Source organism: Callorhinus ursinus, unplaced genomic scaffold (assembly GCF_003265705.2).
Source record: "Callorhinus ursinus isolate GAN/ISIS: 27379988/994484 unplaced genomic scaffold, GSC_fseal_2.0 scaffold27, whole genome shotgun sequence".
Taxonomy (NCBI): domain Eukaryota; kingdom Metazoa; phylum Chordata; class Mammalia; order Carnivora; family Otariidae; genus Callorhinus; species Callorhinus ursinus.
In genome coordinates this window covers 197,803-212,328 of record NW_027397089.1, presented here as the reverse complement: position 1 = coordinate 212,328, position 14,526 = coordinate 197,803, and the positions used below count along the sequence as shown (strand labels likewise).

The window sequence follows — 14,526 nt, the reverse complement described above, 5'->3', positions numbered from 1 at the left end:
TTTCTGTCCTAATGTAATTCATTTTCTAAGGAATAGTTTCAAGGGAACTAACTGTTGTGATAAGTATACCATTCCCACTTCATACATGAGTAAATACATCCTTGATTTAGTTTTGTTATTGGGCAGCTAATCTCAGTTAATCTTCCTCTAATCTGTTAGGTTTGTTTGGTACTCTCTTCCTCATTTGATGGAATAGCAGTATTCTGAGGTGTGTAATATATTTAAAAAAGTCTTTATAATGAACTAAGGCCACAACTAAGGAATACCTCACTTTGTTCATAATGTTTCAAAATATGGACTTCATGTTGGTCATTTAAACTGTAAGTAAGTCATATATTTATATTTTTTCAAGCTGAGACCATTTTCTTAAATCAAGATTTAGAGGAAAAGAATGAGAATTCAGAGACTGATGATGAGGAAGAAGATAAATTATTCTGGTTGGAAGCCTGTTACAAAGCGTTAACTTGGCATAGAAAGAATAAGCACGTGCAGGTTGTACTCTTTCATAAATATTATAGTTGTTCAAAATTATGTTTGTTCATTAAATTATGTTTTGACAGGTTTCTTTTTTCTCCCCTGATCCAGGAAGCTGCATGCTGGGCCCTTAACAATCTCCTTATGTACCAAAACAGTTTACATGAGAAGATTGGAGATGAAGATGGCCAGTCAGTAGTTTTGATTTTATATGATAGAAAATTTTAATTACATTTTTAATCGATCCATATAAAATACTGTGTAACTTTTATTGTTAGAAATATTTTTGATATAGGCATATATGTTTCAAGTGCTGCCACAAAATAGTAGAGTGTATATAATATTTTGATTCCTGATGTGTTTGAGAGTTATTGCCCAATGATTTGGAATCAAGAATCATTCAGAAATTATGAATCATTGAGAAAAGAAACTTTCAATTTTCTAGCTGATCATTTAAAAATGCTATGTTAATTAGCCATCTCAGGTGACAGAGATGGCAGTCATCTGTGACCTTTTCTGTTGCAGTGACTAGTTAGCAGGTTGTCAATATCGTGAATGCAGTGTGGTCAGAGGTCTCCTTAGTGATTCCTCACTTGATGTGGCATTGTTGACCTGTCTTCTCCTGAGAGGGTTATTTGTAGGTGTCAGCTCTTGAGGAGGCATTCTGCAGGAGTGTAATTCAAGCTTCATAAGACCAGTTCTCTTTCTCAAAGACACAAACTGTAAACAGGAGTTTTGTATATATCAGAGTTGTTTCATGCCCATGAGCCTTTGTGCTTTATGGAAATGCTTATGTTTGCTCTGGGTATGTTCTTCTTTTGATGACTTTTGAATGACTTATCTTGGAAACTTAAATAGTAATAGTCTATATCTCAAATCCTGAAAATCTGTTTGTATCACGATCCTTTGCCAACCAGGAGAGAATTAATAACACAGATGCTATTTAATTATACATCTCCATTTTGAAAAGGAAACAGTAATTCTTCTGAAAACTGTATGCTAAACCAGCATCCTAATCCACTTTGAGCAATCTTTTAAGAGGTTAGGTTCATGATGCAGTTTATAAATTTCAGCTCATAGCACACTGATTCCTCAATATCCATAAGCGAACTTTAAAATAAATACACTATTAAAAGAAAATATATTATGCTCTACACTTTTTAAAACTCATGATGCTCCTTTATGATTTTCATTTTTTTTCTTGTTTCCGTTATCTTCTTTTTCTCACTTTTCTTTTTACTCTTAATACCTCTTTATATATTTGCTGAGTCTTCCCCCCCAACTGCTTATCAACTTTGAAGAAACAGAGAAATACTGATTTATTAGTATTTAGTGGATTTGAACTATCTTTTAAATATAAAACTGTTTAATTATAATTCACTCTTATAAGTGGAGGTGACATGAAATGTTTATATGCCTTTATTTGTTGTTAGATTAGATAATAATACATGAATATTTGAACTAATTATTAAAAAGATTACCAGTAATATTGTGATTGAATTTGTGAAAGGTTCCCAGCTCATAGGGAAGTGATGCTCTCCATGCTGATGCATTCTTCATCAAGAGAAGTCTTCCAGGCATCTGCAAATGCATTGTCGACTCTGTTAGAACAAAATGGTAAGGGGTGCACCATTTTTTAATACGAGGGAACACACTTTGTATTGTTTTAATTATAAAGACAATATATTATTAAAATTCAAATATGTAGATCTATGTATCTGATATATAGAGATATTTATATATAGGCAAAAGGATAAAGAAGAAAATAAACATTTTGATTTTTTCCCTGAATTTCTATGTGTGTAGTCACATGTGACATATACTATATATTTTCTACTTTTTGCCGAAATGGGATAATATAAATAATTTTATAAGCAGATTTTACATGTTTTCTTTTTGGTACTGATAAATGTAAAATTTCATATTTATATTTTTAAGGGCCATGTAGTTTCCCAGTGTACACCTAGATCCTATTTTATGAACCAGTTTCTCATTGATGGACTTTTACCTTGTGTTGAGTGGGATTTTTTTTTTTTTGGTACCAAATGGTCACTTTTTTCCATTTTCTTTAATATACTGTTCCTGTTACTTTTTTAAGGAACACTTTCTAGATAATGCAGTTCGTGGAGAGATATTCACCATTTTAAAATCTGGTAAACTTGTCCTTTACGTGTAAGTCTTATAGCTTTCCATTATTAAGGAGACAAAAATGGCTATTATATCTTGGAAAGGCTCTGAGTTTTAAAATTGAGGCTCTAGCTGTTCAGATTTCAGGCCCCCATGAACAGGAAATACTGCCAGAAAATCTTGGGAGAAAACTCATCAGAAAGGCAGTGGGACTTGGCAGCTCTTGCAGGATATTTTTGGAGGGAGCAAAAGAGAGAAAAACACACAAAGCTGGAAACAGAGACCAATGCTAGCACCACCTGTTAGTAGAGAACCTGCATAGAGTGAAAGGAATCAAGAAACCACTCCAGGCATGTTTCTCAATGCTGTTATTTAAGTCAAATCAAGAGGAAAATAATTTCTTCTTCCTTTTCCTCCTTTCTCACTCTACCTCTCAGATGGCACTTTAATAAAACACTTGTGTGGGCAAGAGCCCTTACAGACAGACAGGGGTTGTCCTCTGGGAGGATGAGTCAGAATAGGAGCGGTAGAAAAGGGAATCGCTGTCCTTAAATCTCCCATCTTCTACTGTGCTGGGGCCTGGGTAGGATCTCCTTCCTGAAAATGAGGACCAGACTTGGTTGCTTTTGTGTGGCACATTTAGGAGAGGAGAGCAACCTTGACCATGTACACATACTGTGTTGGTGCTGTAGTTTTTCACCCAGTGGAAATCTTTGATATGCCAACAAAATAACTAGTGTTCAGGATTAGTTACATTTGGAGTCAACCTTCATTTCTTTGTTCAAAATCACTGCCCTGCTCTTGCTGGTTCCTTACCTCTTTGTTCTTGGCCACCTGCTGGCTAAACTGTACTCAGGTCCCTTGTACTGTTCTTGGAGTTCTGCCACAGGAGAATATTAAGAACTCAGCAGCTCGGTCACCAACCTCTGTAGGCTACTTCTCATTGAAAGACACTTGGAAACATTGGGTATGCAGGGCTGGATGTGGTTTTCTAGAAAAATGACTGGACTGGCAGGCAGAGAACTGGTTTTCTGCCATGGTGTTCCCCAGGCCAAAGCTTGAACATCCTATGTGACGTTTTCCTCACTTAATCAATTAAGTAATTCAGTTAATGTTTATTGAGCTGCTGCCAGACAGTGATCTAGGCGCTTGGGATATATCAGTTAAATAGAATACTCCCAGGTTCAGGGAGCTTGAACTCTAGTGATGGAAAGACAGTAAGATAGTAAAAAGATAATAAGGCTAAATAAAATATATGATATGTGAGGTAGCTATGAAAAAAAAATGAAGCAAAGAAAAAGGATATGTGTTAGGGGTCAGAGGAGATAAAATGGTGACAAGGCAACCAGGAGAGAAGGTGAATATTGACTGAAGAGCTGAAGGAAGTTGCATATTATTACTGGCTCTTAAAAGCAGGTAATTGATTGCTAAAATGGAGTGGAAGCGGTCAGGGGTATTGTGTAGATATACTGTAAATGAGATAAGATGTCTAAAATGTTCTATAAAACTCTGAAGTGACTCCATGATGTAATTTCTTCTAGGTCCGGTGTTTGATGAAATTTCTAATCTCAATTTTTAAGTTTAATTTTTAAGTCAAAAGTTAGGTTAATATCCAGGATAGTGGTTCTTAATCTGTGGTCCCTGGAACAGTAACATCTCCAGGGAACTTGTTAAAAATGTAAATTCTAGGGCCCCATTCAGACCTGCTGAGTCACAAACTCTGGGTTTGGAACCCAGCAATCTCTTTCTCAACAGGCCCTCCGGCTGGCACTGGTGCTCTGCAGTTTGAGAACTGCTGGTCTAGAGGGGCTTCTATCTTTTTAAAGTATTCCCTAGGTTTTAATTCAGCCACTTTAGGAGGGGTTCTTAAAACTTCTGACATAACCAAGCAAAATAACCAACTTATTATATTTTAATGTGTGATATCCTGGGCGTCTTTGAAAGGTATGCGTTTTTCAGGTTTTGGCAGTATTTTAGAATGTGTACATCAATTCCACTTATTTCTGAGTTTTCCCTATTTTTTATCATTTCTTCCTTTCCCAATTTGAGGTTGATAACTCATTTTCAAAATAGAGCTCTTTTGGGGGCACGTGCGTGGCTCAGTTGGTTGAGCGACTGCCTTCGGCTCAGGTCATGATCCTGGAGTCCCAGGATCGAGTCCCACATCGGGCTCCCTGCTCAGCAGGGAGTCTGCTTCTCCCTCCGAACATCCCCCCACCCAAATAAATTAATAAAAAATCACACATGAAATATAGCTCTTTCTAGACTTAGGATGGAGTTATGTCCGATAAACCCATTGTAGGTTGAAAATGTTGAAAGTTGAAAATGCATTTAATACACCTAAACTACTGAACATCATAATTTAGCCTAGCTGAATTATGTGTGCTCAGAAGACTTACATTAGCTTACAATTGGGCAAAATCATCTAACACAAAGTCTATTTTATACTAAAGTGTTGACTGTCTCATGTAATTTATTGAATAGTGTACTGAAAGTGAAAAACAGAATGAGGAAGTAGAGTGTTAAATGTATTGTTTCTTCACTTGTAATTTTGTGGCTCCCTGCCACTGCCCAATATCAAGAAAGAGTATCATACCACATATCGTTAGTCCAGGAAGAGATGAAAATTCAAAATTTGAAGTATGGTTTCTACTGTATGTGTATCACTTTCACACCATCACAAGGCTGAAAAATCATAAGTTGACCCATCCAAAGTTGGGACCCTCTGTGTCCTTAAGTCAATACTTTCTCAGTTTCATTTCCTGCCACTTTCAGAGTGTTGAATTACAGTGTGTAATGTTGGAATTGATACTTATATAGAGTCTTCAAGACAATTGATGTTTATATGGAAACTTCAAGATAATGAATTTGTGTTTAGCGAAAGAAGCCTATTACAAAGAAAAAAATTATTCTGTAATCATTGTTGGGATATAGTTACTTTCTCACATAGAGTGTGAAGTCAGTTGTAAAGAAAATCTATTTTTTTTAAGAAAAGAAATTATTTATTTGAGAGAGAGAGAGAGAGAGGGACAGAGAGAGAGCACAAGCAGGGGGAGGGGTAGAGGGAGAAGGAGAGGGAGAAGTAGACTCCCTGCTGAGCAGGGAGCTCAACATGGGGCCCAATCCCAGGACCCTGGGTTCATGACCTGAGCCTGAGCTGAAGGCAGATGCTTAACTGACTGAGCCACCCAGGCACCCCCATATCTGTATTTATTAAGCTTTGGCATTACATTGTGAAATTATGTAATTATTCTCTCTATAAGTGCTTTCTATCCCTTTGCACATGATGGCATACATAGAAAGAATAATGTTTGTACAGTCCACTGGGATAAATGGAGAAGGTAGCTCAAGGCTGAAGGCAGCCCAGCATGGTCCCAGGCCTTGTCCCACCCCACTGCCCCTGCTTCCCAAGAGCTGAGAGGTGGTCAGTATCTACATGCACCTGTAACTGATTCACAGCTCACTAGTGTCTAGCATGCCTAGCAAGTCTTAGCTCTATATAAGTGCAGTTATTCTGTGAAGCTGTTATAAATATTAGAATGAAATGTAACTTTTGTTCTTATCTTGGAGGGCATTATTTTAAAACATTTTTCTGCAGAAACACTTCTTTCACAAGGATGGGATTATATTAGCACCAGTCAACTCACTCTATGAGTAAAACCTTAAAAATCAAAACCTCAACCTAAATGGTTAATAAATGTGAAAACCTTGAAATGGTGTATGTTTTAAAGAAATAAACATTAATGATCTTTAAGTTGCATTGAAATATAACTTCCATAAGTACTTATATATACTTTTCTATGAATTTGGATTATCTTAACATTCTGTGTCTTACTGCGAAATTATGAAAATGTTCTTTCATTTCTATGAGTAACATTAACAAATTTTTATAGTTAATTTCAGAAAAATCCTGTTGTCAAAAGGAATATACCTGAATGTATTGGAGTTAATGCAGAGGCATATACATTCTCCTGAAGTTGCTGAAAGTGGCTGTAAAATGCTAAATCATCTCTTTGAAGGAAGGTAATATAGATTCATGGACTTATGCCAAATATATACTCTTGGGACTGGTAGAATATCAATATTTCAAACATATTTCTAAGAATTAGAAGAAAAGCATAAGACAGATGCAGATTGAAACATTGTGGAATATAATCTCATCTCACTGATACCACAGACTTATTTTATCCAACTATTGAAAGGGATATTTGAGATCATAGAAACATGTTGAAGGTCGGCTTTTGTACTCGGTGCTTGGTATGGACTGCGTTTTGAAAAATGGCAGTTGTACAGCATGTAACCTTAAACAGTTTTTCGAATTATTATGTGTGAAAGGTATATGAGATAAAATCAGCGTGTGGCTTCTAATTGTTGCTTTTTTCACAACTAATATTTATTATTATTCTTTCATTTGAATTAACTTTGTCTTCTCTTTCTGCTGTGGGGGTGGATGACAGGGTAGGGTGGGGAGTGGAGGGGTGAGTGTGGGGAGGGCAGAACTACTGGCTTAAACAAAAACAAACCTGTTTAAAAGACCAAAACTGAATTACATACAGAAGGTGCTCACTGCAGGGTAGGCTCGGTACCTTTTTGCATTTTGTTAGGCCTGAGAATGTGAAGTAACTTTGGCGTAGTCTGAGTAAATTCAAAATTTTCAAAAGAAAAAATAAGTGGCACACATGTTGCAGTAAAAAGTTATTTTGTGTCCTGGTTTTCCAATTAATTTGAGCCAACTATTTGATCTTTAAACATCAGGTTACTCATTGGTAAAGAGGGATAATAGTGATAACCTCATAAGTTGTAAGTTTATAATGTAAGTATTAAATCAGTTGATTTTTACAAAGTTAGGATAATGCCTATACATTTTAAGCACTCAGTAAATCACAACTATTTTCATTAATACTGTTATTAAATATGAATAAATGAAATGCATATGGCATGGTCAACTATGTAGCACATCTGTAGTCTTTTAAGGAATAGGGTTATATTGTTTTTAACATCAGTCCAGCTAATCTATTTATGTTAATATATATCATATCTTTGAGTCATGTTTCTTTTATTTAAATGTTGTCCTTGAATGTTTGAGTGCAAAGTTTATCTCCAATGGCAATTTTCATGGTCCTGGGAGTGTGTGAACCTTTATGAGTGAGACAAAAACAAGGTGGAATAATCTACAGTTTAAGACTCTGTAGATTGTGTGCAATCTGTGCTCCTGGCTGTTTCTTCATATGTAAAATATGTAAAGTTTTAGTCCTGGGGATTCCAAGTTAACGAGGACCCTGTGCCAGTGACTGAAGAACTCATTGTCCAGTGGCAGAGACTGATACACAGAGAGTTCGTGATACTGGGTGAGAACATAACAGCGGGGATGTGTGAGGGGCACAGCGGTTAGAGGGGAGTGAATGAGGTGGAATGACAAACAAGGGAAGATACAAGGAGGGCATGTGTTTAACCTGGGACCTACAGGTTGATGAGAGGGGTTGTATTACAGGGGCCACAGAACCATGTGAAGCAAGGACAAGGTTTTTTTTGGGGGGGATTTCCTTTTTTTAATTTAAATTCAATTAATTAACGTACAGTGTTATCATTAGTTTCAGAGATAGAGTTCAGTGATTCATCAGTTGCATAGAACACCCAGTGCTGATTCCATCACGTGCCCTCCTTCATGTCCATCACCCAGCTACCCCATCCCCTCCACCTACCTCCTCTCCAGCAATCCTCAGTTTGTTCCCTAGACTTAAGAGGCTCTTATGGTTTGTCTCCCTCTCTGATTTCATCTTGTTTTATTCTTCCTGGGTTTGTTTTTTAACTAACCAGAATCATGTTGTATGTTCTTTGATGTGCTTCTTGGAGATGTTCTCAGCCTAGCACACTCCTTTTACCCAAATATTTAGAATAGAAGGAGAGGTCGAGTTTCCCAGAAAAACAAAAATTAAAAGCAAAACCAGCCACGTCCCTGTCGCACATGATGCCATCAGCCTGTGGGTCCCAAATTCACAGTCCAGCTGCTCTCCTGCCCGAGTCAGCACGCACGGCGTACCACCTGCTCAATGCCAAGTCAACACGCCTTCACCTCACATTGCCAAGGGCTCAAACTAGCACTCTTCCCCTCAAATTCCAGCCCCTGTGCTCAAGTTTGTGCACAAAAGTGGGCATAATTATAACAGCAGAATGAAGCAACCCAAACAGTGACACTATTTCTGTGGAATAGAGAGAGGACAAGGTTCGGATAGGCACAGGTTTCAGTTAACAGGGCACTGTTACCTGAAGCCAGGCGTACCTCGAAGTCTAGTCAAGTGGCCTTTCTTCATATGGCAAAGGAAGAATAGCTATAACACCTTAGAGAAACTGACTTTAATGCAAATTAAACTGATTAAAAATACCAAATAGGAAGTCCAGTGGTGTTAATTTGGAAGAGGCAGGTTGGTATCCTGTAAAGTGCCCTGACCTCAGGGCTCAGACAAGTTGGCGTGCCAGTCCTGGCTCTGTCACCTTCTAGTGATAGGACCTTGCTGTGTAACCTCCGCCAGTCTAAACTCTTCATCTGGAAAATGCCTACTTTTCCGATAATAACACCTACTTCTTAGGGTTTTTGCCAGTGACCCATGTGTGGGTCGGAAGGAAGTTGTGTTTCGTGAAACTAAATAAAAGGATTCCCAGGTTGCTATGAATTCTACTTCTTGAGGCCAGAGTTTAATTAAATAATAATTAAAATATGTATGCTCATATGACTGAATGCGAATGCATTTTCATACAGCCTTTTTTCCTGATAAAATAGAATGGTTCTGTTTTCCTGTACTTGTTTCAACTTGGTGTTTGTACAGTGGAATCAGGTTGTACTTTTAATAAGCCTTTCGATGTTCTGTCTCCAGCAATGCGACCCTGGATACGATGGCAGCAGTGGCTCCCAAAATAATAACAGTTATGAAAAGTCACGAGGCATCCTTATCAGTGCAGCTAGAGGCACTAAGAGCTGTTTTACATTTTATGGTTCCAGGTAAGTGACATAATAGATATGGGGAGGGATGGCAATTTTAATGGATTTTCTGACTTTTTGTGAAATATCAACTTTCTAGGCAAAAATTAAAGGACGAGTTTCTCCCATCCAACTGCAAATCTTCCCACTAATCCAAATATAAAAAGAGAGGAAAAAGATGTGTGGAAGAGTCAGATTCACTTATAGGAAAATTCAATAACTTATTTACACAAGAAATCACTGCAGTATAAAGTATGGAGCTTTGCCTCCAAGGAGAGTGTCCACTCTGATAATTCTTTTCAATTTCTGTTGCCTTCCAAGTTGTTTTGTTTTGTGTCTGAACTATAAAAATAGCTAACTAGTATTCACACTTTCTCTTTTGCTCTTTTCAGGCCTTCTTTTACTCTGTGGTTGAATTACTCTTTCTCAAATAGAACCTCATGGCTTTTACTCATTAACCTCAACAGCGTCTATCCTTTCGCCTTTAGCTCCTGCTTGACCTCTCTTGTGACCTTGTTTGTCCTCCAAATCCCATTTAAAACACCTGCTCCTCCATTCATTCAACATATATTAAGTGCCTCTTATGTTCTAAACATTGTGAGGGCTGCACAGTAATGACAAATGCATGGGAAAGGCATTCCTGTACTATTACAGGAGCTTCGAGGTAGACAGATATGCAAATGAATAATGACCAGACAGTGTGAGAGGAGCTGTTACAACCATAGGTTTACATAAAAGGCTCTGAGGATATTGGTGAAGACACAAGTAATTTATTCAAAGGAGTAGGTCACGACTGAGATATTTGAAATTGAAGGGTGTATGAAACTGACCTGGTAGAAAGGCTGGGCAGGATATGACAGGCAGAGAGAGAGTGTGCCCGTGGTCTGGGGTGAGGGAAGCGTGGCGGCTGAGGAGATCGGTGTCTGAGGATGAACGTGGAACGGCTGGCAGAGGCATGAAGTCAAGCACTTGAGCACAACACTGAGCAGTGTGTGCTTTTATAACAGAAGTCAGTTCAAATTCATTAAAGGTGTTTATAAAATAAACTCTAGTGTCATGACCAAATCTGCCATTTATAACAATAACACTGTGCTGTGGAGGATGACTGTCAGGGCAAAAGCTTCCTCCAGGGAGATTGTGTTGGCGGCCATGATAGTCAGATGAGACATGGTGGGCACCCAGCAATGGAACCAGAGGGGAGGGTGGATCTGAGAGATGGGGAGGAGATAGATTTGACAGGACTTTCTGACGACTGAATATCAGGGATGGAATTACTTGTTGTTTGGTAAAATTCCTAATTCTTTTAAAGCCCAATTTGTGTGTGTGTGCCTTTTTTTTTTTTTAAAGATTTTATTTATTTACTTGAGAGAGAGAGAGAGCACACATGAGAGGGGGGAGGGTCAGAGGGAGAAACAGTCTCCCCGCTGAGCAGGGAGTCCAATGCGGGACTCGATCCCAGGACTCCGGGATCATGACCTGAGCTGAAGGCAGTCGCTTAACCAACTGAGCCACCCAGGTGCCCGTGTGTGTCCTTTTTAAATGAAATTTTCCTAAATCTACCACTGTCTGTCATCATATTGGTATTTTATGTTTCTGAGAAGTATACTCAGTACAGGAATATACGTTTTTTTTTCAAGGAGAGGGCTTTCTTCAGTCATCTTTTTGTTTTTTTTAAAATCCCCTGGTAGGTTGAACTAAAATAGCTCCTCGATTAATATATTTTGAATTCAATCATGATGTGCTATTCAGAGTTGTCAGGCACCTTTTAAGGTATAAGTTAACAGACATAATTTTCCTTGAAAATATTATTACAACTTTTTTTTTAACTTTGTAGATTGTAAAAGACAAAACAAAATGGAACCATTTTGATTATCCTTTAAGGTGTCAGCCTTAATCTTTTGAGGGTGGATTTGAGTTTTTAAGATAAGCAGAAAACATTCAGAACCAAATCTGTTAATTAATAAATTAATACTCTCTCAGTTCAAAAGCAAATTTTGAATATAATATTTCTTTTCCTCTATTGTTCTTAGATTGACCCTGAAGCAATATTGATAGTCAATAATCTTTAGATATTTGAAATGATGCATTTAAATGATAAATGATGTTTTTTATAATGATGCTTAGATGTATTAAATGAGTACCCTTGAAAACAGCTTTATAACTTTAGGATTATTTTTCTTGTGTGGAAACACTTATTAATTGACACATTTATAAACATATCAGTATGTAAATACATTTCTTTATTGTTAACCATCTACTTTATTCTATTCTACCATACTGTATTACCATACCACACCATGCTATCCTATATTGCACCATACTGTGCCTTACTATCTCTTACCATTCTGTATATCAATGAGTAACTGTAGTATCAGTACCCCAGTAGTTTTGAGGCTGATTATGATTCCGGTTTGAACGTGTTGAGGTAGGTGCTTATAATATCTAAATTCATGTATTAACTAGATCATATTCAGATATTCTTAATTGTAACAAAGGTGCATATTATCACAAAGTTATATAATTCAGTATCCAATTCAGGGTCACATATCACATATGGTATGTCTCTTAAGTTTCTTTCAATCTAGTACTTTTCAATTTCTTCTCTTTTTTATAACAATAAGTTACTGGAGTGATTGACTCTGTGGCTTTGATAAAATAATAAAGTCACAGTTATTTTAATAAAATATCATTTCATTGTGTTTTTCTTTACTTTTATCAGTTCTGGAGGAAATAATGTAAAATTGTTTAAGAAGGGGCTTGTGCAAATTGGGAAGTGTATAGAGGAAGTTGATTGTGAGTATAAAACCACATCCAGAAGATCAATCAGAGAAACTGAATTTGTTTAATCTGGAGATGACTTAGGATGATATGAAAATTGTAATACAGCCCATTCATTTGTAGTTAATAACAATAAAACTAAACAACTTGGAGGAATTAAAATGTGTCAGGCATTATTCAGAGTGCTTTATGTATATAAACTTTTTAAAATTCTCACAGCAACCCATAAGGCAGATATTGCTTTGTGTGTGTGTGTCATTTTACAGATGATAAAACTGAGACATTGAGATGTAGAGATTTTAAGGTCACAACTTATATAATGGAGCCAGATTTTCAAACTATGCAGCCCGACTTCAGAGTAGGCACTTTAAATATACATTTGTGCAACAAACATATATTGAACAACTGTTATATCTAAAGCACTATGCTTGAAACTCTTGGTGATCTGGAGATGATTAGGCTATGGATCCTGCCCTCAAAAAGTTGGCAGTACATACATTTTAAAGGACTGTTACATGGAAAGGAAGTTATATCTACTATGGACAGTAGAAAGTCAAGTGATATAATAAAGACCAGAGATGAAATTTATGGTAATGTTCATTTGGTCTTAATGTAAGAAGGATGTTTATTGAGACTCATTACATGTGCTGAAGTTTTCACTACTCAGCAGGCCTGCTCTTAGTGGTTATGTCTGCTTGGGATGCAATGCGCAGTTTCAGAAATTAACATGGACTTGGTGACTGAAAATAAGACACAGAGAATTTAGGTGACTTGCCCAAGGTCATAGAGCTGTAGTGAATGTCTGAGCCGGTTTGAATACATTTTAAATCAAAGACTGACAGCTTTGTAATAGACACATAGATCAGTGGAACAGAATAGAGAGCCCAGAAATGGACCCTCAACTCTATGGTCAACTAATCTTTGACAAAGCAGGAAAGAATGTCCAATGGAAAAAAGACAGTCTCTTCAACAAATGGTGTTGGGAAAATTGGACAGCCACATGCAGAAGAATGAAACTGGACCATTTCCTTACACCACACACAAAAATAGACTCCAGATGGTTGAAAGACCTAAATGTGAGACAGGAGTCCATCAAAATCCTAAAGGAGAACACAGGCAGCAACCTCTTCGACCTCAGCCACAGCAACTTCTTCCTAGAAACATCGCCAAAGGCAAGGGAAGCAAGGGCAAAAATGAACTATTGGGATTTCATCAAGATAAAAAGCTTTTGCACAGCAAAAGAAACAGTCCACAAAACCAAAAGACAACCAACAGAATGGGAGAAAATATTTGCAAATGACATATCAGATAAAGGGCTAGTATCCAAAATCTCTAAAGAACTTATCAAACTCAACACCCAAAGAACAAATAATCCAATCAAGAAATGGGTGGAAGACATGAACAGACATTTTTCCAAAGAAGACATCCAAATGGCCAACAGACACATGAAAAAGTGCTCAACATCGCTCGGCATCAGGGAAATCCAAATCAAAACCTCAATGAGATACCACTTCACACCAGTCAGAATGGCTAAAATTAACAAGTCAGGAAACGACAGATGTTGGCAGGGATGCGGAGAAAGGGGAACCCTCCTACACTGTTGGTGGGAATGCAGGCTGGGGCAGCCACTCTGGAAAACAGGATGGAGGTTCCTCAAACAGTTGAAAATAGAGCTACCATATGATCTAGCAATTGCACTATTGAGTTTTTACCCCAAAGATACAAATGTAGGGATCCGAAGGGGTACGTGCACCCCAATGTTTAGAGCAGCAATGTCCACAATAGCCAAACTGTGGAAAAAGCCAAGATGTCCATCGACAGATGAATGGATAAAGAAGAGGTGGTATATATACACAATGGAATGTTATGCAGCCATCAAAAGGAATGAGATCTTGCCATTTGCAACGACGTGGATGGAACTGGAGGGTGTTATGCTGAGTGAAATAAGTCAATCAGAGAAAGACATGTATCATATGACCTCACTGATATGAGGAATTCTTAATCTCAGGAAACAAACTGAGGGTTGATAGAGTGGTGGGGGGTGGGCGGGAGGGGGTGGCTGGGTGATAGACACTGGGGAGGGTATGTGCTATGGTGAGCGCTGTGAATTGTGCAAGACTGTTGAATCACAAATCTGTACCTCTGAAACAAATAATGCAATATATGTTAAG

General features: G+C 37.5%; 1 protein-coding gene across 6 annotated transcripts in view; it reads left to right on the top strand.

Annotated features, from left to right (window-relative positions):
• Nucleotides 1-14,526, top strand: part of LRRK2 (leucine rich repeat kinase 2) — a 141,248-nt gene that overhangs the window by 20,428 nt on the left and 106,294 nt on the right. For all 6 annotated transcript variants that reach the window (XM_025879596.2, XM_073877694.1, XM_025879595.2 and 3 more), the window contains 5 exons: nucleotides 353-492; nucleotides 586-665; nucleotides 1,985-2,091; nucleotides 6,495-6,624; nucleotides 9,474-9,598. In XM_025879596.2, coding sequence (XP_025735381.2) covers nucleotides 353-492; nucleotides 586-665; nucleotides 1,985-2,091; nucleotides 6,495-6,624; nucleotides 9,474-9,598 — 582 coding nt within the window. The remainder of the gene's footprint in view (nucleotides 1-352; nucleotides 493-585; nucleotides 666-1,984; nucleotides 2,092-6,494; nucleotides 6,625-9,473; nucleotides 9,599-14,526) is intronic.